The sequence below is a fragment of the Podarcis pityusensis genome (assembly GCF_964106645.2).
Source record: "Podarcis pityusensis genome assembly, chromosome: 2".
Taxonomy (NCBI): domain Eukaryota; kingdom Metazoa; phylum Chordata; class Lepidosauria; order Squamata; family Lacertidae; genus Podarcis; species Podarcis pityusensis.
In genome coordinates, this window is record NC_138029.1 from 29,892,263 (window position 1) to 29,918,723 (window position 26,461).

At 41.5% G+C, this 26,461-nt stretch overlaps 1 protein-coding gene across 2 annotated transcripts in view; it reads right to left on the reverse strand.

The window, feature by feature from the left end:
- The window catches only part of RPTOR (regulatory associated protein of MTOR complex 1), a 313,545-nt gene that overhangs the window by 199,053 nt on the left and 88,031 nt on the right, over positions 1–26,461 (reverse strand). For both annotated transcript variants that reach the window (XM_080993602.1, XM_080993601.1), the window contains exons 4-5: positions 13,001–13,159; positions 8,824–8,970 (exon numbers count right to left, since the gene is read on the reverse strand). In XM_080993602.1, the coding sequence (XP_080849728.1) occupies positions 8,824–8,970; positions 13,001–13,159 (306 nt within the window). The remainder of the gene's footprint in view (positions 1–8,823; positions 8,971–13,000; positions 13,160–26,461) is intronic.

Here is a 26,461-nt window from a genome sequence, read left to right on the forward strand (position 1 = left end):
TGCTCAGTAGATGAGTTAACACACAAAATGAAGTTGAAAGCACATGCCATAAATACTGTAGTGACAACTGCTGGATTATGCTACTAACAACATCAATACACGAAGGCACTTCTAGAAAGCACATAGCAATCCTAGCTGAAAAGTAGCCTATATGAAACCTGCTCACATGCCTGGCAGGGGCAAAATACAGCTCTGTAAGAGAGCACCACTTTTATAAAGGCAACTCTCATGTTACAAAATCAACACATTACCTACTCCCACTAAAAGGAGTGGCACTTCTAGGTTAATTTTGTTATAGTAAAAGTCCTTGCTATTTGTAAATATGAAGCTACCACCTGATGAGTTTTTAGCAGTTCAGCATCTGGAATCAGCCAAGTAGCTGTGGCATTTGAACTGAGAGGGAAAGGCTTTCTGATGAAACAAAATCAGCTGAGTAGCTCTGGGCTAAGATGAGGGAATAGCATTGCCAGCTTTCCAGAACAAGTGTTGACTTTGTCTGGGCAGCCTTCCATTGGATAGAACAATCTTCATTCTGAATATATAAACACCAGAAATAATCTGGAGGGAGTTATACGCTTAAAGCACAGAAGCTAGCAGGACTTACGTACATTTAGATTTATTTAGACTGTGCATAGGATTGGAATTAAAAGCTATTTAAATACTCTTGGCTACTGTGCCTCAATTTTGCTGCTTCTCTAGTCTTTTTACTTTGCAGACTGCAGCAATTCCCCTTGCTAATCAGCTGACTGCCTGGCAGCTAATCAGTAGATCAGTGACACAACACACATCTGATAATCTCATTCATTACAAGTGACAAGTAGCAGAGATGTGAATGGGTCAGTGATCTAGCATACACAGCTTCACTCTATGGTTAGGGTCCAGGAGTTGTTATTATTATTACTATTTTTGCAAAGGACTCTTGCACATTAATGCTGGCTGTTTCTTAGGATTTGGGGTGTTTAAAGTTTAAATATTGTGTCTATATTACTACTGTACGCAGTTCTCTGCTTGGTGAGGAGATTCTCATAGAAAGCAGGTTAAACTTCTATTAAATGTGTTCAGTTTCATGCTGAGTTTGACTGGATCGGGTTGTTTCAGGCAGGGTCTCCATTTCACACATGATGTTTCCCACATAGGCAAGCACTGGTATAGCAAAACCAACATACATTAGTGTACAATATGCTCCGTGAAGGTGATACATGTGTATTCTGATGAGGAAAGTGCACTACATTTGGAAAATGCAGCTTTCCAAGTGCATATTTAGCAAAACAGATACATGCGCGTTCTTCACACAGGTGTATGCCAGGCACGAGGAACATTTTTCTATGGAGGGCCACTGACTAATGAGAAAAGGTAATGGGTGACTCTGAGCTGAAGAAGGGTGGCATAGGCTTGGCTCTATGCCTGCCAGGCAGTTGGAGCTACAACTACTCAACAAGCACAGGGGCTCCTCAATATGAGAAAAATCTATTTGCCTAGGGACAAACCAGACTCAAACAATGCTTCTTTATTTCCCCCCCGGTATAAAAAACAAAAACAAAAAAACAAAGTAGACACCTGAGACTCCACACCTATTAATGAACATGGTTTTCATTGGTGTACGAAACTGAGCATGTTTTTTCCTACACCAGTATATTGTATTGGCCCAAATAAGACGCATCCGCAAATAAGCTACACCTTTAAAATTCAAGGCTTATTTGTGGGTGCAGTCCGCCTCCCGGCTCTGCCACCCTGAACGGGGGGGGGGGGCAGGAACCCACATCTTGACACTACCACCTCCTGGCACTCCCGGCACTCCCTCCCCAAGCACCAGAGAAGCTTGGAAGCAGTGGGCGGGCTGCGCACCGTTGCCCCGCGTTCCTCTTTGGGGAGGGGGAGCCATGCTGCTTGGCCAGCAGCCTCCCCTGCTTCTCCTCGATGGCTCAGGGGAGGTTTGGGAGCAGGGGGCGGGCTATGCACCATGGCCCGTGCTCCTGGACTGCTTCCTTGGGGTGGGGGTGGGGAACCACGTTGCTTTGCCAGCAGCATAAGGTCGCAAATATAAGCCGCCCTTTATCTTTTCACTGTCAGAATTTGGAAAAAAGTGTATCTTACATTTGGGCCAATACAGTACATATTTAGGAGAAAAATCAAGTGCATTCAGATCCTCTCACTTGTTGCTGTTTAGATACTGGCTTTACTGTGCTGTTTTTGTGTGTTCTGAACAAGGGAAGAATTGCTTATTCCTTGGAGTGATAGTGTCAAAAGTATTGGACGTGGAGGCTTGAAGCTACAATTCCCATCATTCTGAATGCTGGCACGGCTTAGTGATTTCTCAGAACCGACAGCATCCTGATCTTCTACGTCAATGTACTAACAAAGGTAAAGGAGAACAATTTCTTCTTTCCAGAAGATGATAGCTTAGGAAAATTCCACACACCACTGACATATACCGTAACAGTGCTCTGGACTGTAACTTCAAAGATTCATCTGTGCTGAAGACGGAAAACAAATCAAAACTGCAAATTTGATCTCATTAGTTCTGATCAGAAGCAGTTAGTCATGTACCGTACTTCTGGCTAAAGGAACAAGCACTCCCACAGTAGCATTTAATTCCCACACAGAGAAGGAATAAACACAAGAAATTCTACTGCTCTAACATAAAATACCCTAGAGACTGAAAAAAAGGACATGAAAATAAGGCTGTGGGGATGTAGGGAGACTAAGAATCTAAGGCTCATATGTCACTATTAATTTATATACAGCCCGAGCAAAGTCCTATGATATGCACAAATTCTCCACCCCACCCTCCTTCCAGCTTCTCTTGACATGTAATAAGGCATTTCAGATATACGCAATTATGTGGGATGACACAGGAAGATTAAGCAGCCTTTTGTTCCAACAGTGCACTTGAGCAGCTCATTTAGCTATCCAGAATTATGGTGTGTTTACAGACACACTCTGAACTCAATGAAGCTAGTTAATTAGATAATTGAGAGCTATAACAGGGTGGCTTTAGTCCTCAATAAGCGCAGCCAAATGACTGGAACACATGCACTATTTATTGTCTGAACTGCCCCAGCACCTGCCTTGGATTCAGAGTCATGGATTTATACATGCATCTGGTCAAGCCTTGAGAGACAACAATGATATTCCCTGAAACTGCCAGTGTTCACTGCTAAGAGTCAGCATGAACAGACCATATATCTAAAGTTCAATCTGGTTTTCAAATGGCCAAGATAAGTCTGAGGAAGCGGTCAAGACAAACGTTTAACAACAGAGACTGCTGCTTTTATTATTAATTGGACCACACAGCTTCAACAGTCATTTTCAGTTACCAGGGCAGTAAAAAAAATCAGATAAAATAAAAGTACAATATTGAAAATATTAAAATAACATACAAAAAAAACACAGCAGCAGCAATTCAATTACGTTCCCAAAATGAGCAATCCTTCAAGCCTAAAAGCAGGCATAGGCAAACTCAGCCCTCCATATGTTTTTTGGGCTACAATTCCCATCATCCCTGACCACTGGTCCTGTTAGCTAGGGATGATGGGAGTTGTAGTCCCAAAAACATCTGGAGGGACGAGTTTGCTTATGCCTGCCTAAAAGACATCGATGCAAGTGCCAGGTGGGCTTCCCTAGAGCAGGCATTCCAAAGATAGTCTCTCTCTTACTTGCAACCCATCCAAGGGTGGCAAGGCACATTGGCCAAACCTCAAGAGGGCTTGGACAAAAGGATTATTGGAAATATTTGGAATCTGAATTCCAAAGTTTCATGAGCGACCTATGTCAAACATCATGGTATATAAATTAACCATGGAAATACGAAGTAATTAAGCAGTCTCTGACCTTGCTTCTGATGGTAGAATATATTGCTTATAAGCAAGGATACCATAAAGTTCCCCCCTAATAGGATTTTGGGTATGATTTCCAGCTGGAATGGAATGGTCCCATTTCTTGTGGGTTTGAGATCTGACCCGGGAACAGCATGGCCAATGTTCAGGGATGATAGTAAATGCAGTCCAACAGTGCCTGGATGCCACCATGGTGACTGTCCCTGTTCAACAGGGTAAATACACACAAAATCTTAATGAAGGGCTGGGGACCCTTTTCTGTGGACGGACACAGTTTCTCAGGTTGCTGAACAGCTTGGTAGGTTTCTGGATGAAACATCGGCTCTGGATCCATTCCAGTCCGGCTTCCGTGCTGGTCATGGGACTGAGACGGCTCTGGTCGCCCTAACAGATGATCTCCACAGGCAGCTGGATCGAGGCGGGTCGGGGCTGCTGATTCTTCTAGACCTGTCAGCAGCCTTCGACATGGTCGATCACGAACTCCTGGACCACCGCCTTGCCGACGTGGGGATCCAGGGCACAGTCCTTCAATGGCTGCGCTCGTTTCTCTCTGGTCGGGGACAGAGGGTGGCGCTTGGGGGGGAATTGTCACCGTGCCACTCCTTGGTGTGTGGAGTGCCTCAGGGTGCGATACTCTCCCCGATGCTTTTTAACATCTTTATGCGCCCCCTCTCCCAGCTTGTCCGGAGTTTTGGGCTGGGTTGCCATCAGTATGCCGATGACACCCAACTCTATCTGTTGATGGATAGCCATCCTGACTCGGCCCCAGACACACTGACCAGATGTTTGGAAGCTGTGGCTGGATGGTTACGTGGAAGCCGGTTGAAGTTAAATCCTTCGAAGACAGAGGTCCTCTGGCTGGGACGGGACGATATGGGATTGGGGGGGCAACTCCCATCTCTTGCGGGGGTGCAATTAGTGCCAGCACTGTCCGTTAAGAGTTTGGGTGTAATCTTCGATACCTCCCTCTCTATGGAGGTGCAGATTACAGCTATAACAAAGGCGGCATTTTTTCATCTCCGCCAAGCTAAGCAGTTGGCCCCTTATCTCTCTCGCCCTGACCTAGCCACTGTGATCCACGCGACGGTCACCTCCAGACTGGATTATTGTAACTCGCTCTACGTGGGGCTGCCCTTGAGACTGACCCATAAACTCCAGCGGGTGCAGAATGCTGCGGCGAGACTCCTTATGGGGTCTTCGCTGCGAGATCACATTCATCCGGTACTATACCAGCTGCACTGGCTCCCGGTGGAGTACAGGATCAGGTTTAAGGTGCTGGTTTTAACCTTTAAAGCCCTATACGGCCTAGGACCCTCGTACCTACGGGACCGCCTCTCCTGGTATGCCCCACAGAGGAACCTACGGTCTGCAAATAAAAACATCCTGAAGGTCCCAGGCCTCAGAGAGGTTAGGCTGGCCTCAACTAGAGCCAAGGTTTTCTCGGCTGCGGCTCCAACCTGGTGGAACGCTCTGTCACAAGAGACAAGGGCCCTGCAGGACTTGACATCTTTCCGCAGGGCCTGCAAGACAGAGCTATTCCACCAGGCCTTTGGTCAGGGCCCAGCCTGACTCCCTCCTCTGGCAACCTGCACAGAATTTTGCTTAACGGTTGCCATTAATTTGATTTTAATTAATTTTTATAATGAAATGTTTTTAGAATGTTGGATTATTTGATTGTTTGATTATTTGATTGCTGTTAGCCGCCCTGAGCCCGGCTTCAGCTGGGGAGGGCGGGATATAAATAAAATCTATTATTATTATTATTATTATTATTATTATTATTATTTATTATACTCCTTCAGGGGTCACAGGGGTCACTTTTCTCTCTCATATGGACTGACACACTCGCTCTCTTTCTCTTTCTCTTTCTCATATCACTCATTTACTCATCCTCTCCTCCCAAGAGGCTATTTATTAGGGGAGGAATAGATTGCTGGTGTCAGCAAATTTCAGAACCATTTCCCACTCAAGAACTGGTACTGGCTGCCTGTTTCAATGGCTCATTTCATCACCGGAGACAGAAGAAATATATCTGAGGTATTGGTCTCTTGCAACACTGCCCTACTGTCCTATTAACTTGAAAAGAAAAAGAAAAAAGATGCCTGTACTGTTTGCACACCACTGAGTGGCACATTGCATCTTTTGTTTAGGGTCAGAACATTGCTAGAATCTTAACACAGAACTTTGGATTGTCCACTGGGATTCTGTCAAGTCAACAAGGCATTTTATAAAAGTGAAGTCTTCCCTTCTGGGTGATTAGAAGTGGAGTAACAAGGAAGATGTTCTCATCTTTGGTTTAACAAAACAGTACAAAAATAGCTGAATTGGCATTTAACATTTTCAGAACACTGAACTGGCATTTCTGCCCTTCATCTTCTTGTCCCACAGGAGCACTATTCATGCTGAGGAAGAATTCCTCCTAATTGCAGCCTTCCCATTGAGATTTAAAGACAAGAGCAAACATTTCCAACCTGCACCCACAGAGGAAGCAGCTTCTTTTCATAATGCTGACAGGAACATGCTTGTGGTATGAATTCAAACCCATAATGCAAAAATTGTTTCCTATGAATCACAGCAGATGATGTAGTTCTCAACAGAGAGAAAGGTCTACATACGTGTAGTCGATAGCTAATATGTGAGTGAAATTCATATTCCATTTACATTGAGGGGGGGGGACGAGCCTTAAACTATCACAAGTTTGGAAAACACTGGCCTATACTTACGAAGACATCTAAAATGAATAGAAGAATCCTGAACTGAAGAGGCCTCCCGGGCAGTTTAGCTCATTGATTAATAACTGTTAGAAGCAACAGGACAATCTATATCATAAGCTTCACATTGCTACTATTTCATATTTTTTAAACACCATTTATACAACTATTTCTGAACTGGCAGTTCAACACACCATCTGGCAATCCCTTAATCCCTACTACTATCACAGGCCAAAATTTTAAAAAGTATGTCAAATTACTCCATGAGTCGATAATCCAGTAGGTCAATCCCTTTTTAAAGGAACACAGAAAATAAATTTCAAACAGCACTGAATAAATGCAGCTTATAGCCTCCAGTCTCCACAATGCATGGGCTGCCTTCATCTAAAGTGGAAGTATTTATATTTACCAAAATAAATATTTACAAGTGATAACCATGGACATGTTTTGTCTTTTTAATATCCGTTATTTATACAAGCAACCATCTGAACAATAGCCAATAATATTAAGCCTAATGGGAGGTGGGAGGGAGGCGGAGAGAGACAGGCATTTCTTCTTTTTAATTAAAAATAAAGTACCAAGATCAAAATCTAAGTTAATTATGAAACCTATAGTGCACTTTTACATTGTTGCACATTTGGCATTTTTTAAAAAAGTGCAATCCTTGATCCACTTTTAAAAATTGCAGTGTGCATTTTTAACAGGATATGTAACATTTCCTATAAACAGTATACTTTGAAATTGAAAAGCACATTTCTTAGCCAGTTAATCCACAGCAATACTTGGCATGCGAAGGCTGAAGGTTATTGCAATCTAAACAGACACCAAGAGGGAAATGTTGGATTAGCAGCCAGAGAGCAAAGGTTTTCCATAAACAAAGCAACTTACAAAAACCAGTGGATTAATATTAAAATGTTTTTCATCAGGCAATGTATAGATATTGTTTATCCCTCACCGTAGAAAGGATTTGTTCCCAGCTTTACAGTAGGTCAGCATCAAAGGCCGCACACATTTCCCTAGTTACAGTGGCTGATCAACCAAAGCCCCTTTTGGCTAAGTCCTGCCCTTACCTGCCTCATAGATGGACAGGTGGGCATGGCTTTCTCAAAACAACCTGGCAGGCCAAATTTGGCCCACAGAGTGAAGGTTGCCCACCCCTGATTTACAGTAATGCTCTACAAGAGACCAAAGAGCTTATTAAAGTACCTGAGTCACTGCACATCTCTAAGATTTTTGTGTATTTTAAATTATAAAAGGATTTGAGAAGGAAAACTCCAACAGATAATAAGATTATAGATAAATTGTGATGGACTGGAGCACTAGAATCATTAAGTGCTGTTACACTATGCCTACAAATTCTATGGGGAGACAACAGCCATTATTAGGTAGAAATTAAAAGGCAAGGAAGTCAATAAATAAACATTTAGCAAGGACTGGCTTTGGGAAAAAATGTAGTTTTGTTTCAGTAAAATATTAGAATCATGGACAACCTTGATAGTCAGAATCCTGTTTAGATCTGTTTGGCTCAGCTTCTAGCATTCAAAGTGAGAGTTTAAAAGATGGAAAGGAGTTAGCAACATAAAAATAAGAAATTGGTTTCTAATAAGGCATCTCTGGCAGTTACAAAGTACAGAGAAAATATTCAGCCAAATTCAGTGTCAAAGGCATAAGTGAAAGCTTCTTAAATTTAATGGCTTCATCTTCTGCTATTCACATTTGCCACAATAAATTTAATACTAAAACCACAAAATGTCGCCTTTTATTAACACCAGGGCACTTCTTCACACTGCAAAATTAATGGCAACAACAGCAAGTTCCTTCTTTGTAACTCTTTCAAGCATTTAGTTTAGCGGTTGCACATTTGGTTGCAAGAGTAAGGATACTGTAATAGATCTCTATGCAGATCTAAGTACGCAGTGTGTAAGAGATATATAGACCTACTTCAACCTTGCATTCATCTCCTCTGTAAAAACCATTAGGGCATAAGCAGATTCTATTAATATTATCATTTAATTAACAGTTCTATTAATGGCCATGGTTATACTGTTGGAACGCAAACAGAATCAGAACTAAATTAAAGCTGCAAGACTCTTCCCAAATTAGTTTCTTTTTTCAGCTCAGTCTCCTACACGTTTGTTGCTAGACGTATCTTTCCATCAAGCACAGTATGATCTGCTCTCACTAGCCGTGATCCCATGGTCCTTCCCCCACTTGATCCTATTAAAGTCTAAAAGAATAATGCCCTCTTTCACAATTTCACATTCCCACAATCTCACCTCCAGCTCCTGCTCCCTCTGCAGGGCAAACTGTTTGAAAGATTTGACAATAAGGCCAGCGTTTGAGCAATCATACACGAAGATAGAGGGACTGCCCATCCATGTCTGTAGATCATATATGGATAATGGGATGTACTGCGTATAGTTCTGCAAAATAAACAAACAAAAAAACCACATATATTATACTGCACAGTGAACAGCAGCCTTTGCCTACAATACTCAGAAGGATTAAACAAGCTACTTCTGTTTTCAGGGTTAAGAAACAATTCCAAATATTATGGAAATAAATGATGCTATGGAATCATCATTTACCATCCCATAAAGTAATACAAGAGTTCATCCAGTGTGAAAATGTTCTCAAATTTACTCTGAATTCTGCTCACTTGTCACTTACTATGTATTATTATAATGCACGTATCAGAGATTGTGGTCATAAAAAGAGTCAGGATTTGAGAAATAAGCTGAACATGTTGTAATGTTAAGTGAAATTCTACCAAACACAGTGTGTGAAAATAATATATGTTAACTATTACTAGCTGTTTATACTGGGTATGTCCCTATGCATATTTGTACTAAGCAAAATAAATTCACACCCTTGTACGGAAAATGCATTGTTTCCTGAATCATGAACGAGAGACATCTTATCTCAGAACGACAGTTTATCAGAAGACTCACTGAATTGTCATCAATTTTGCAAATTTATGGTTGCCTTGAAAACTAAGCACAAAGATAGAGCTGAGACCTCTGGCAAGTAAATGAATCACCACTGCTTTTAACCAAATTACTGTATAACCTATGAAGTTGCTTAACCTATCAGAAAACATGGAACAGCTTCCAGTTACTTACATGGTAATAAAACAGATTTCTGCCTTACAGTTTAACCTAATTTGCAAATTCTGTGCACCTGTGGTACTGTAGAATTGCTTGGCTACTTTCTGAGTGATTAACAAAGATTACAAAAAAAGCAACCAAGGAAAAAGAGCAACCATTAATATTTCTGGTCTCCCCCCCCCCCCCCGGCAGTACAGTGCATAATTTTTCTTTAATATACAAATCACTGGCATGTACCTGAAATACTGTAAAGCCAAAATAACAACTTTGAGGGTTTCTTGACTTTACGGTCAAAAATTGTGATTTTAATGGAATCATAAAATATAAAAGAAAGCAACGGAGGGGGCTGGGAGAATGTCAATTTTCTTTTTCTGTGTAATCCATTAGCATCTCATTAGCTGCTTTCCTTTGTCTGTCAAGTTGCAAAGCAAATTTAGAGCACTGCAAGTCTTCAAAAGAGTGGGAAATCATTTTATCATACTGCAGTGGAACATTGGTCTTGTTGCAGCAAGAGGTGAATGGAAGGAGAAGAATGTACCAATAAATGTTCTCCAAATCCTTTTGAGGTGCTCTCTCCTCCTACATGTGCTGAAAGTACTGTACCAAAGTGAAGACCTTGAAGACAAACAGTACCTTTAATCCCTAAATGCCCCATCTCAAAGCAATATAATCTGGGGGCAGAAGAGGAGAAGAAACACATTGCAATTGTCTCTCTTTCCCATGCTTAAATATACAGAGGATGAAAAGCAAGTTCTCCTTCCAACTAAGTAAACATAGATGCACTGCAGATTATTTATTTATTAAGTTCCTCTTTATCTGTCAGACTAGATTAAACATCCAAAAACTAGGCTTGCTTTATAAGGCAGTCCTGAAAAATTAAGCTAGCCACCACATTATGCAAAATATGACAAGAGGAATTTAAAAAAATCAAGTTAAGGGGGGATGCATGGCAGAAAAGAGTGGTGCGTGTGTGTGTGTGTGTGTGTGTGTGTGTGTGTACGCATACAGAGAGAGACACCAACACACAAACTTTTTTTAAAAAAAAGATCAACTCAATTTAATGATTAACTTTTTTAAAGTGACTTATTCAAACTATGTCACATAGTCCTTTTTCACTTGGATTCCTGTGGAAAATAGAGTCTGCTTAGTTAAACAAAACAACTGAGATCTGGCTTTTTGGCTGAAACAAATCAGACAGAAATAATACTTCCTGAAGGGTTTATCCTTTTTAATCTATGTATCAGAATATATTATCCTTAATCTCTTATAAATATAGCACTACTAGAAAATGATGGGTGCTTAGACTTGCACAGACTCACTGAAAACTCACAGGTCTTCCACTGAAGGGCAAAGAGATAATTTGCAGAGCCTCTGATCAGAAGCAACAATTCTACAGCTAAAAAAAAAGAAGGTCACAACTATATCTCGACCACCAAGGGCATCTCAGGGACACTCCGTAGTAGGTTGATCCAATTGCTAGTGAATGTGCAGTCACTGGATTTTAATGCACTACCTAAGAGGACCACTGGGAGAAGTTATATTTTCTAGAATTCGTCTTAAAACAAAACAGTGGCATTTACTCTGCATTAGAATCTTTGAAACTTCAAGCTGTACAGAACATAGCTGTTTGGAAGCAGAGGGCAAGAGCATTTCCTCCCTCCCTTGTGTGTCTTGCTTTTTTTGTTAGAAAGAAAGCACACTTCCCCTTCTGACAGGCAAATATATCATGTTTCACATTCCACCTATGCAAATCCAGTCCTCCTTCGTAACCTGGGCTACAAATCTTTAAGACATCTCCTAATAATAGACAGTGGAGTCTTCATCAGATTACCCCAGCTGATAAGGCAAGATAGCTGGCAAAGGCACAATAAATAAATACTTAATAACGCTGTTGGCACAACATCCAAATTTCATTCATCAGTAATTTATTTCCCTCATTCTTGTAGCACATTCAGCATCACATTATTTCTATCTTATTTACCGTTCAGAACTCATTAAGATCTCTTTTTATTGTTTTTAAACACCAGATTTAGATTAAATATTTGGTGTTGTGATGGGATGAATGTTAATTGAGTTCTGAGCTCTATTAGGAAGGAAGTTGCCTTATAACAGGTAATATGCTCCAGTATAGTCTTCCTTCAGCAGACAGTGGCAATTCACTACCACCTGTGTTACCGGACCTTTTTAACTAGAATTGACTAGAATTCAACATAGGGACATTTTGCATGGAAAAACACATGATCTGTTCGCTGCCAAATTACTAGACAGCAACATTAGTAGACTATGACGTAAGTCTTTGAGGCTACTCCATAGAAGGAATGAAAGAACCTAAGTCCTCTCCTCCACACAGGGCTGAAATGGTAACTTTTTGCAAAATGCACTGCAAACTGAACAACTACATTTTTGTACTTGGAACAATAAAACAAAAAAATTGAAACTGAACTGACCATATAAACATCCAAGAGCAACTCTCCCTCAGCTATATGGAACCAGCTATAAAACACAGTTAGGAGCAACCCCAAGGCGGTAAATAAACTGCTGAATAAAAGTCTCTGTTTCACTATCAGTCACCTGTTGGAGGTAGTAAATGTGTTACTTAAAAGGCAAAACACATTTGGGTAAGTGCAACTCGTAATCAATCATCATAACCTATCACCCACTTCTCATCCCCATGCAAGTGAGAAGACATCTTGATGTCTAGTACAAGCTCTTGTGGCAGATTTGCTGTCTGGAGCAAGGCTAATAAGGATTCTGAATGCAAAGTGGGTTATGGCTTCCAACACCACAAAGGCAAGCTGAAAATCCTGGCAATGCATTTCATGTTTCATACATTTATAGCATACACCGCAAGATCATAATGACCAAAGCCATGTGAATTAAAAGGTATGCCACTGAAGACTTGTTCAGTGTCGGGGCGAGGGTATTTTTCCTTAGAAGGTAAGGTACCATGTAAGGTACCATGCCCATTGCTGGCACTGTGTAACAGTGTTTTATTAGCGTATGGAATTTGAAGAGCAATTTCTGGAATCCTCTTCAGGAGGAAATTTGGACATGCACATTAATTATGTATCTTAGCTAGCATCATTATTATCTCTGTAATCTAGCTCTCTTTATGTGCACACACTAATGCAGAGAGAGCTCCTCCAGAAGGACTGCAGGTACCCTTTCAAAAAAAGGAGTTACAAGAAGTACATAACAACTTAATGTGGGGGTACATAAAGGTGTGAACAAACTGAAGCTCTAAAATCAAACATTAGCAATAACGCTTTTATTGGTTTCTTGGTAATTGTTGAGCAAATTTGACATGAAAGGGACCATGATTTAACTCCATCTACAAATCATGTACCTTGTTGAAGACCCATATTTCTCCATTTACTGTTGGTCTGGGGACACCATGCCCATTGTAGTGGAAGAGAACTCTCTCTTCCTTGGCATTTCGACGCAATGAGGTGCATAGCTTTTTAACTTCATCCACTGTAGGATCAAGACTCTGCTTGTATCGGGCCTGGTTGGAGAGAGGAAGGAGAGAGAAGGAGAGAGAGAGAATATATTACATTGTTTTATTTTTGCATATGGATGAGAATTAACAACAATTTGACATCTTTCCTATATACAAGAATGAAGCTCACTTTCATTTAAATAGAGCACATAAATCAATAAGCAGCATATATCTGATAATGTTTAAACTACATTTGTGTGCCCCCTTTGACAATTTCCCATGAACTCTTGCCTCTTATTCATTATTAAACAACTAAATAAACTTGGACAACTTTAAAATATCCACCTGCTATAAAAGCATCTCTCTCTTCATAATGCATAAACCCTCCTACAAATTATATTGGTACCAAAGGAACTATCTGCAGTCCTGAAATGATTACAGGGTATAGCTAGAGATGCTGCAACAATTTAGACCTAGACAATAGGTCATTACACATTCAAGAAGATAGAAATCCCAGATGAAAGCCTTGTTCAAAGGAAAGTTTATTGTAAGTTAAGCCCCTAATTCATTTTTCAAACTCACTAGCAGACAATAGCCAGGGCACAAAGAACTACTTAGGCTCAAGCAAAAGGTATATACCATTTTCAGACTCACCCCTCCTTTGAGTCCTGCTGGATCTAACAGCAGCCTATGAGATGTCTCCTGGGAAGCCCACAAAGCAGGGCAAGAAGACAAAAAGATCTCCCTGATTTTTGTCCTAGCAACTGGTATTTAGAGCTATACTGCCTCTGAACACAGAGGTTCCACTTAGCTTGTGCCCTATACTCATGTATACTACTAGAAAGAAAACTATGTGCCGATTTCATGTAAGAAATCAGAAAATCTACCATTGACACAGTGTGTTCATGTCCCTCCACAGATAGCTCCAACTTTATTCCGCCACTTCTCCAATAACTTGTTGCTTCTTCTACATCTACAGTGCTATTAATATGAAACGTCACTGAAATGCTTGAAAACAGCTAATAATTATAACAATAAAATAATAATGGAACTTGCTTATTAAGGATTTGTTCATAACCTGAAGACAAACAAAATTTAAAAGACAGGTATGCACATGGCATCACTTGTGATGATATTCTCCTGCACAAGTGCCACTGAAAGCTAGTGGAAACTACAACAAAAGTGCAGTGCCAATTCTAACACAACATTTTTCTTCCCAAGAGGAATATCACAAGCACAAGTGCCTGTTCACTGACATTTTCTGCACTTGCATACTCTTAATGTAATGTTTTTCATGTTTGCGCCCCCCCCCCACCGCTTACTGCAGAAAAGCAGAAAAATACTGGTACATAGCAAACTTCTTGTATCAGTCCATTCATTTCAACAGAACTTGAATCAAAACAGAGAACAAACGTCCTTTAAATAACTTCATTAGGAAGGCTTATAATGGGGGCGAGGGGAGAACAACCAAGCAATAGCTACAAGTTTAAAGGGCAAAGAGCTACTTCTAAGCAAATATATACTGTATAATCCCATTTCCTGTTTTGTACAATGTCCTTTCACACTGTTTTTGAAAATGCTGTACAGTGTCCTTTCACGTTTATTTATTTTTTGCAAACTTCTGAAAGGTACTGCAGCATTTTCCCGTAAAAAACAGTAACCTTTCACTGCCTGTTTTTCTTTCACATTTTTGTGGGTTTTTTACAGGAATAAAGCAGCAAGTTAACACAATAGTGGTTCTTGGCATTTCAGGGTGTTCTGTTAAAACTGTGCCTTGCAGTGTAATATTTCATCCCACTCATCTGTGTTTATGAGCAAGAGACAAGCAGCTGCAGGAAAGATGCTGCTAAAGTCTGTCACTCAAGAATGCTGCTCACAGTAGACTGCATTAATGCAAGCATCATCTTCTATCTCACTATCATATCTTACAGTGCCGTTATGAAGGTGCTGATTTGCAAAATGCATGCCTTAAATCACATTCTGCCTGTTGGCGCATTTACAAGACACTATAACCAAGCCCTTGAGTGGTAGGCAATTTTTCAATTCTCACTTTGAAGAGGGGGTAGGGGCAATTTCCTTGCTGGAATCTCCGTCGCATCACCCTAGCATAGCTATTAAACTGAGTTCAGAATTAATAGTGGTGAATGGAAAGAAGAACTCTACATAGAACACCACTTTCACATTTATAGAGCTGAGTTGTAGTAGGAGGAAACAGGAATAAAAACAAAGAGCCACTAAATAAGCAGTTATATACCTATCAGCCAGGCAAGGAGTTTTAGCCTTCGCTTCCTGTTTAGGGAAGTTTTTAATATTTGATGCTGCATTGTTTTTAACACTTGATTGGAAGCCGCCCAGAGCGGCTGGGGAGACTCAGCCAGATGGGCGGGGTATAAATAAATAAATAAAATAAATAAATAAATAAATAAATAATAATAATAATAATAATAATAATAATAATTTTAAAATAGCATTCTGGTGTACAGACAAGCCAAATCTCCATTCATGTTGTCCATGATGAGAGGTGTAACCAGCAATTTGTTTTGTTTTGACAACACTGTAATAATATTTCCTTTAGAGAGAAACAGAGAAAAAGCAGGAAAGTGATTAGGGAGAACTTTAAGGATAAGCTTGCAAACATTGACAGTTCTTCTTTGTTTGGTTGTGTTGCATACTATGAGGTTGTATTCAGCTCAGGGGCAGAGCATTCAGTTTCATCATTTGAGGTGAAATGAAACATGCCCCCACAACCCAACAAGCCTGTCTTACCTGTGTTGTGTGGCAGTGCCAGCTTCCGGCAAAAACTTGCCCAAATCTCATGAAATCTCACCGGAAACTGGTGCTGCTGTTGGTGCCACTTCTCTGGAGACAGCAGAGCGCCCACGGGAATGCTACCTGGTGGGTTTTCTCTGCTTGAGGTGGTCACCTAATCTTGCCTCATGGACAGGCCATACCTGATTCAACTAACTTTTTACTCCAGAGTAGTAGTCATGGCCACTAATAGCAGTGGGCCTACCAAGAGTAAGCTGAATAGAGCCCTATATTTTTATCCCACTTTTTAGAAAATTATTTTCTCTTAAAGGGGCTCTCAGCAATGAAAACGGGTTCACAAAGACACACAAGGGAAGCAAAGTGTGAGGTAAGAGTTCTCCATGGTAGCAGGGAACAGTATTACTGGCTGGGCATTTAGAGTTTGACCTGGCAACATCCTGGGCTGGGACTAGATCTGACAAAGAGTCCAGTATCAAAAAACCAAATGTGTGTGAAATCGGTGTGCCTTGACATGTCCTGCCAAGTGGTGGAGACAGCTAGATCAAACTGGGTTCAAGTACAGTATTGGCCTGAATATAAGCAGCACTCCCCCCCCCCCAAATTCCGACAGTGAAAAGTTAAAGTGTGGTTTATATTCGCAACCTTACAGTATTCAGCTAGAATTGTGGGGCAAACAGCGCCAGGAATGTGGCGAAGGGGCACTTGCCCCGCACATTGTCCCCCATTCTCTCCCCCAAGGCTGGGAAGGGAGGGGGGGAGGGGAAAGACTGCCGGCAACGCAGCTCCCCCCCCCCCAGTATGCAACCAGGAGCAGCGAGGAAGGGAGTGGCTTATATTCGGCTATTTTTTCTCGCCCTCCCTCCAATTTTAAATGTGTGGCTTATATTCGGGTGCGGCTTATATTTGGGCCAATATGGTATGTTCTAAATATGTATATATTTATTGGGTAGAATATCACTATAGGACCACTAATGCTATTGGGATCAGAGAGATGAGGCATTGCCTCCATTCAGAAAAAAAACTAAATTCCAGCTTCAGAATTTTGTCCTTAGAAACATCGGAAGTTGTCTTATATTGAGGCAAACCATTGGTCCAAAGAGCCCATCTACACTGACTGGCAGGAGCTCTCCAAAGTTTCAGTCAGAAGTTTTCCCCAGGTCTACTAGCAGATGCCAGGGACTGAAGTTGGGACCTTCTCCATACAAAACTGATGTTCTACCATAAGCTATGCCCCTTCCTAAAACAGGCTTCTCAGATTTCATCAAAAATATTCTCTCTCTAAGCCACAGTAGCAACTCTATAGTTAGTCTCTAAAAAGATTTGATCACATGCCTAACTTATCAGCTTCATTAACTAGCACAGGTACATCATTTAAAGATTGTCTGGATGTTACCACTGCCCCGTTCTAGAAGGCAAACCAAACCTTATGTTTTGACTATTTACATGCCCCCTGTGATTGCAACACCAAAGAAAAAAAGCAATGTGAAGAGCACAGCTTGGTTCTTTTGATTCATAGTTATTTCCCCCCAGATGTTACTCTGTCAAAATGAGTTCTCTAAGACAGCGTTCACAGCTGTTATGCCATTTTAATGACAGTACAAACATTGTGCAAACAGTAAATCGGGATGCAAGATTCCTTATAAGCAAAAAATAAAATAAAATTGTGTGTGTGTGTGTGTGTGTGTGTGTGTGTTTAAAAAAATATCTATCTGTCCTGTTTTCATCTCATGAAACTGCAGGTAAAAACTGCATTTCCTTCCAAATGAATGCTATCCTGTGCCATAAGCCATTTTGGTTGCTTTGTGTCTTAACACCCAATCAGACCTATTTCCTGAAACTACTGCCTATAATCTTATTCTTCTCCCACTCACTGTACTTCCCTCCCTCCTTCAAATCAGCTATGAAGAATAGGCAATACATCTTGAAGAAGTGGCAGTGGGGATTATATTTGTCTCAGTGCATACAAGAAAGAGTATGCAATACAAAATGCTTACAGGATTTCTACAAACTGAGGGTGTAATTCAACCCCCCTCCGAGCTGTGCTGGACTGAACGGAGGTGTCCCTCTGCCCAGCCCACTGACAACAGAAAGACCCAAAATTAAGCATTCAATGGCAAGGAGGACCTGAGCTGCTCTGGGATCCACTGGATCCCATGATGGCATTGGGCCTGATAGCTGTGTTTATACCTTATTCTCCAAGGAGCTCAAGGTGGCATACATGGCTCTCTCTGCTCCTCATTTAATCCCCACAACATCCCTGTGAAGTAGGTTAGGCTATGAGGAAGTGACTGGCTCAAGGTCACTCAGTGAACTTCAAGACTGAGTGAGAATTGGAGCCTTGTGTCCCAGGTGCTAGTCAGAATAACCACATAGGCTGAAGAAATGGTGGACAGCCTGTCTCACTTTGCCACTAAACTACAAGCAGGGCCAAGCACTTACCTGAATTCACTATGCATCTCACCCCACGTGCAGCATGATATCTGTGTCTTATGTACCCAGTGCTCCCATTTACATAAAACTGATTATCTATGTGTTTCAGACATCCCATAGGTCATTTAAACAAAATGGAACATTCTGCATACATGTGGGAAGATTCTAAGGACTATCACAGAAACAAGAGATCAAAGAAAAACTCCAAAAAACAAAAGCACAGACTGGTAGGTCTCAGTGCATTTGGGGATTGAAATGTCCATCAATGAAATTTAATTTCTAGTTCCCTTAGTAAAAATTATTTAGATTTTTTTTCATGGTGCAGTGTTAGGAACTGCCAAATTGTGCACAGCCTTTTTGCTTCTCAGCTGTAAAGAGTCGTTCCACTCTTCAAGACTACACAATTTCAGAAAGACCATGTCTTGCTAAGACTTGAAACCCAGAGCACAAGATTGTTTCTAAAAGTCATATTGATTGATGATTGATTGATTGATTGATTGATTGATTGTATTCCAGAGTAATTATGAGATAAAAAGGAAGCCCTTTTCCCAGCAACACAAGGAAGAATTGCTCAATACAGTTTGGGAGCAATTACAGTGGAAACAGAGTACATACCTTCCCTAAACAGAAAAGCAGTAGTTTCTACAGGAGTTGCCAACTAAATTGCTTCTGGAAAAAGGTACATCAGAACAGATCCTTTAATTGACAGAAAATTGACACATGCTTAGAAACAGATTCTAGCAAAGAAGCTATCTTCCACTGTCAACCACAACACCATTATCGGCGCTAGACAGAATATCCTGCTGGCAGTATATAATCAAAAAGCAGCAAATTGCTTGCATGGAACCTGAAATGGGCAGATTACTCTACAATGCTAGTGGACAGTACAATTTCAACTCTGGATCCCTGTAAACCACTGTTCACAAGTTGGGAGTCAGCTTCAGGAATGCATGCTGTTTCCTTTGAAATTTGTGAATGGACTCTTCCTCCTCCTGTCAATCTTAACCATAGTTTAGTATAAAATTGTCACCATTGCTAACCATGATAAATGCTAAACAGTGTTCCCTTCTCAATCAGAATTTGAAACCAAGGTTTGAAATGAGCTTGCATCTGGGTAAGATGGGAACCATGGTTCATATTAATGTACTTGTAATGCTAGCCCACATTTAAGCTTAACAACAGCAGGAAGTGAAAAATTCACATGAGAGGAAAAGGAATGAATGCACATTCTCAAGATTAACTTCTAATTCGTAAAAGAATGGTATGCAGAGAACCAACGTTGCTGTTGCCTTAACTATATGTAGAAAACAAAATCTAATACTCTCGACTGAAGGAATGGGAAAGCTGAGGCCTTCCAGTTGTTGCTGAACTACAACTCCCATCATCCCTGACCACTGGGCCATGTTGCCTGAGGCTGGTGAGAAAATGAGAAGGGCATAGGTTTGTCAAGACTACAGTTAAAAACATATTGTGGGTCACAAGTGGTCCACTGCTGCTCTGAAAATATAGTTGTTTCCCCTCTGTAAGCATTATACCTGGAAAAATAGGCTACCAACAAAACTTTCAAAAGGAACTTAGAGAGACCTTAAATTGAAAGGCCTAGCACAGGGTAGCAATTTCTCACCAATGTCATAGTAGTAGATTCATATGACAGCAACCGAGAGGAGAGAAACACATCATTTCACATGAGTAATTCCTTTTCTCCTCTGTCTCCACACCCAATCTCTCACATAAACTGCATATTCCAACTCTTAAAGGAAGAAATCTGATGCATTTCATAGTGAAACCATTCTAATTTTCAGACCACATAGCTTTGGGGGCCCAAAGCAGCACATCTTGTTCCTCCAATCTGCCCTGCATTTTTGCTGTGCCACTCTTTCAAGCTAGTAGCTGACAGGTTTATAACTTTACCCTCCTCACACGAAGATTTACCAAGGGCACCAATGCACAATATCATATTGGTTTTGTTAAGATTAAGTAGACTGAACCATATCGCTCCTAGGTACTGGGAGAGTGCTTAAAGTTGATTAGCTTTAAAATGTTATTTTAAATCACAAACAACTGACACCTAAATGAATTTCCTCTATTGGTGTTAAATGTAGCCTTTTGACAGTAGAAAGACCTCACTATGTACAGTGGTGCCTCGCAAGACGAAATTAATTCGTTCCGCAAGTTTTTTCTTCTTGCGAGTTTTTCGTCTTGCGAAGCACGGTTTCCCATAGGAATGCATTGAAAATCAATTAATGCGTTCCTAGGGAAACCGCTTGCCAGGCTGGCGGTGCGGAGAAGGGCTTTTCTCCCCACCGCAAGCCTTCAGGACAGGTACGGGAACAGAGGGGAAGGCGCGCAGCGCTTTCCCTCTGTTCCCGGGGCTTGCGTGGGAGGAGGGTTTTTCCTCCCCACCGCCAACATTCAGAACAGCATTCTGAATGTTGGCGGTGGGAAGGAAAACCCTCCTCCCACCCCAAGTCTTCAGGAAAGCCATCCGAAGCTGGGCGGCGGGAGAAGGTGTCCCCGCCCCCCCGCCCGGCATCGGAGCTTCGTTCCGATGCCGGGCGGCGGGAGGAGGCGTCCCCCCCCCTGCCCGGCATCGGAGCTTCGTTCCGATGCCGGGCGGCGGGAGGAGGCGTCCCCCCCCGCCCGGCATCGGAGATTCGTTCCGATGCCGGGCGGCGGGAGGAGGCGTTCCCCCCCCCGCCCGGCATCGGAGATTCGTTCCGATGCCGGGCGGCGGGAGGAGGCGTTCCCCCCCCCCCGCCCGGCATCGGAGATTCGTTCCGATGCCGGGCGGCGGGAGGAGGCGTTCCCCCCCCGCCCGGCATCGGAGATTCGTTCCGATGCCGGGCGGCGGGAGGAGGCGTTCCCCCCCCCCGGCATCGGAGATTCGTTCCGATGCCGGGCGGCGGGAGGAGGCGTCCCCCCCCCCGCCCGGCATCGGAGCTTCGTTCCGATGCCGGGCGGCGGGAGGAGGCGTTCCCCCCCCCCGGCATCGGAGATTCGTTCCGATGCCGGGCGGCGGGAGGAGGCGTCCGTCCCCCCCGCCCGGCATCGGAGATTCGTTCCGAAGCCGGGCGGCGGGAGGAGGTCCGAGGACAGTGGGGAAGACGCGCTGCGCTTCCCCGCTGTCCCGGAGATTTCCCTATGGGCTGTCGTCTTGCGAAGCAAGCCCATAGGGAAATTCGTTTTGCGAAGCGCCTCCAAAACGGAAAACCCTTTCTTCTAGCGGGTTTTCCGTCTTGCGAGGCGTTCGTCTTGCGGGGTACCACTGTAGTCAAGATTATGGGTTGTATCCAAGTCATACTCTGAGTAGTTCTGTTGAAATTAATACATAAGCTAGTAATGGCTAACTATTCAGTTTATTTCAGTGGCTCTACTGACTATGAGTTAGTCAGATACAACCACATGTTTAATTTTATGACCTTTCTTTTTGTCTACAAACTGATTTGCTTACTTCCCATTAAAAGTGTTTAGTGCCAGTGTTCGTTCCTTTCATAAAGCCTTTTTTATTCCGTTATATCCTCTGCTTGTTGTCTGTGTCAGTTATTTTCCACTGTTAGATGTTCCTGTTCCACGTTTTCAAGGCAAAATATCTGCTTTAGCTGAGGATGAGTGCAAAACTAATGGCATCTCTGCAGATGTATAGATTGGCTTTTAATCCTTCAACAACATTTCACTGTAATAAAAGAGCAATTAAAACTTTAGTGGATAAGGCTGCACTAGCTTCTTTTTGCCACCTACTAGCTGCAGACTAGGGGGTGGGGGGGGTGGGAAACAAGTACCTACAGCAAAGTCTACTTGACCTAGCAAATTCTTCTTGATTTTTTTCTATAATATTTCCCTCCGTATTTCTGCCTGGTCCTTGGCAAGAAAGCTTTCCTTCTGATTATGGTTATCAGAAAGGACACTCTCAATTACAGCTCCTTTGCTGATGGTATTCAGCTGTATCTGTCATTCCAAAGCTGACACCAAGCTCAGAGTTGTCAAAATGCCTTGTTGATGGGCACCGCAGGACAAGCATGAAATTGCTGGTGGTGATGTCAGTCAGCTGCTTCGGTGGTGAGGATCTGATTTTTATTATCGCTTTAGTGTGAGCCTCAAGACGTTATGTCTACAAAAAAAGCCCTGGGGAACTCCAAATTGGGAACAGTCTCAATTCCATTTACAAAATTTAGACAGAACACTTCTTATTTCTTTCAATACTGCATCCATCTGAAATCTGAGTAAAGATAATGACAATACCAATGAATTCATTTCTTCCTATTGATTAGTTGTAAACAGCACTTCAAACAATCTGGAATAAATGCAAGTGTGACTATTTACACAACACAACAAAACAAAACACCACTACAAAGGATTAAGTAAATTTATATTTGTGCACTTGAATGCCAAATCTAAAACAATCATAAAACAACAGGAACTTAAAAGTAGAAGTCCAGTTTTTTTGCATTTAACTGGCTATGATTTAGAATAGAGGGGGGGGGAAACACCCCAAAAGCTGCAGAGTTTTAATCAAGACTATGAAGCCATTTTTGCAAATCCTTATTATAATATGCATAACCAATTCTTTTGTTTCTCTTGTGTTCCAGTACAGCTGTCAGGGATTTCTGTGGCAATTTTATTTTGATTAAAAATGCGACAAAAATATGAGAAAGATAACTAACATAATATCCTGTTATTTTTCCAGAATAATTTGACTTTTTGTGTTACATTGCCACTCTAATTGCCCTATGCAGGTTTTGATATGCCAAAAGCTTTTTATTATAACAACATAAACATATGAAGGGGGAAATCGCTTGACACTGAGATTTTCCAAGGCTGTGGAGAGATGACAAGAGGTGCCTCTGTCACAAGCGGAGGCATGAGAAGCAGCTCGCGATTTTTTCAGCCTTTGGAAAAACAAAAAACTGCCATTCAAGTCAGTGAAATGAATACATAGGAAAGAATTATGCATACAGGTAGAGGCAGCACTTACTCTTCCTGCTGCCCCTGTCTCCCTGGACAAGAGACAAGCTGCTGTTTAAATGGAAGAGTGGTCGCATCTGCAGTTAACTTCTTTGAATTACAGACTAAGAAAATACTTCATCGGTCTAATTTCAAGCTACCTTCCAGGTATTCTCCAAAGGTAAAAAAAAGTAGCAAATATTTGGTGCGGAGCAGGCATGCCGTTTGCCCCTTCTTAAACAGAGTAACGGGTACCCTAAAGCAAGTGCCAAACTGCCCAAGCTTTGCACACAGCTAATAAAGCATATTGTGTGCACGAGAGAGACAGAAAATGTTGGGATCTACCCTGTCGGACTGTGTGCGCAATTCTTCTGTCTTAAGAGCTGTGAGAACCAGCAGGAGCCTGATTGAGCCAGAGCTCTCAGCTTTGTTTACCAGCCAGGAACATGCAGCAGAGCTCTGGAATTTGCCTGTGTCTTCTCCATCTCCGTCACCCTGATAGAGAGGGAGAATGTGGAGCAGCGACAGGGCAGAAAAGCAAGGGGATGTAGATGAGCAGAGATGGGGATGAGTGTCCACCACTGTTATATTACATTGAGATTACTGGAGAGTGAAGGCTTTAACCTACCACAGCAAACCCAAAGCAGCCCAAAGCACGGTCCTTGCACTGCAAAGCAGCTGCATTTCCTTCTCTCTATAAGCTGCCTCCAGCCCACTGGTATGTGGCCCTCAACTACCTACATGTGGCTCTTGGGGGACCAAAGTTTACAAGAAATATGGTGGGTTAAAAAATAAAGTCCTGTTGCAGATTAAATATTAATAAAAGGTGTATGGTAGCCAATGCTTTCCTTTCGAAAAACTAGAATTCATTTCAACCTGTGCATGCATGGAAATAGACATGGCCCTGGAGACAAAAACTGGGTGGAATGGCAACAAAATATAAAAAATTAGTCTGACAAAATTCTAATCTATGTTAAGAAAAGTGGTTGTTCACAACAGATTACTGGCAACTCTGCTTTAATAGACTAACAATGTTCTCTTCTGAACAATGCATAAAATCTGTTTTTCATCAACTGCATCACTATTTCCCCTCGAGAAGGACCGAGGTTCTACCTTCTGTCAAGCACAAAAAAAGAAAATAATAAAGAGTATGCAACATTTATTTTAATTCAGGATTTCAAACATTTAAACAGTATCACTAAATCAAGAATTTGTGTAAACTGTGCAGACACTCAGTGTCAATTATTGATGTAATTGAGAAGTTCTAGCTCACTGAATGGATAGAAATATTTTGCATTAGACCTGCAATCAATTGCCAAGCAGCAATGTTTTATCTTATTCCCAGTTCGCCGCACATCCATGTCAATCGTCCTTTGTTTCCAAGTGCTATGACAGGGAGCCCATCCTGATGACAAGCCATAAAGACAACATCCCATCTGTCCTCAGCATCTAAAATATGAATCCTCCATCCTGCTTTATAATTTAGAAGCACCTGCTTACAACATAAATATTAGTCACTGTTCAGTTAGGCAGGATATAGGATCTGAACAAGACTACATCATAAACAGGAAAAAAGCATGTGAACATACAGGATGGAATCCAAATGGTGTGTGTGCTGACAGAAAAAGGGGAGGGAATTTTGCTGATTTCACGACCCCCTGCAGCTCCTGAAACTCATCTTGGGAAACTTAGGAGTTCCTCCAGAACAGGGTGGAAGGTTGGCAAAGAGTGGGCTGCAGGTGGAAAGAGGAATATCAGCAAAAGATTCATCTCTTCATCTTTCAGCAGAGCTGTTCACTGGACCAAAAGAACTTCCATAGGAACAAGGGCACTAACTGGATTCTACCTGTAGGGTTGGACCCAGACTACATAAATTGCATTTTGTTAAGTCAAGGTTAAGTCAATGGCAACAAAGTGCAATTACAAATTTCGATCCAGTCCAGACTTTGCAAATCAGAATCCTAGAAGCTATATTGTGTACTAGACTTAATCCTCAGAAAGAAACATAATCAAATTATGACATAACTGTAAAACTGGAGGGCTAGAAGGGAACCATGAACACGGTAAGATCCAAACCCCGGACAGATAGAATTGTATAAAAACTAAGACTCCCAAATTTGGCACTAGTGAGGACCTCTTCAGTGCAAAAATCACAAATACAATTATGATGGGAATGTGTCTCTTTCAAAAGCAGCTTTCCCTTTTAAAAGGCGTGGAAGTGGGAGCCCAACTTTAGCATCTCATAATATCTGTATATGTTGAAGGGAATAGATAGCTCTTGTCTGTTATAAAGAGAGGGAGCCTTGCGTATTTATTTTGCCTACATGTATTTTGCAGCCAGGTACCTTATTTGAAAGCAAAGGATCTTGCAAGAAGTGGCTTAAGACAAGTTGACAGTTACTTCCCACATTACTTTTAGCTGACATGTGTGCATGGAACTCCATGAAATAGAACCCCTGGGGAACCAAAACAAGTTTCCTTAGCAGCTATCAGGACCATCTATTGTCTTAACAAAGAAAGAGAGACAAAGCAATGTGCATTGTCCTGACAGTAAGAAGTATGATGGGGTAAGCACTTACCCAATGAAGGATTACAATCTACATTACTAAATGCTAACCGTTTTGACCCAGTTTTCATAAAAGAGCACTTTCTCCAGATTTCCCCCTTAACCCTGAAACTCATTGTCTTGTAGAATCATCTTTTCAAAGCACTGTTTTCTCTTTTTTAAATTGATTTCACATAATGCAATAAATGAAGATCCATTTTAACATTTGTTGCATTCTGTTTCACTCATTTTAACTAACTATTGTTTAATGTTTTCAATGAATTGGTGCTCATCCAAAGTCTTTAGAGTGAAGCAATTTAGAAATCTCAGTATATAAATTATGAACTCCTTTCTAGTACTGATTTTGCTGCAAGAATGTTGTTCTACAATCAGTGCCTTTAATTAACCCAAATAATTCAGATTATTTGGGCTAATTAAAGTGCCTGATGATAAAAAAAATTGGTTTTTATAAGAGGGTTGGCCTCTTACCTTCAGAAAACTCTGGCATGGGAGTTCCATGATCCTACACCTGCCAAGCCTCAGAGGTACATCTCCTATGTGGAAGTCAGTTATTTAAATAAAATTTTGAACAATGTTCAGGAATAACAAACTCTAAATGTTGGAAAGTTTAATTTTCCATTTCAATTCTGATTTCTCTTCTATTTAAAACTTTCAAAAGAAAA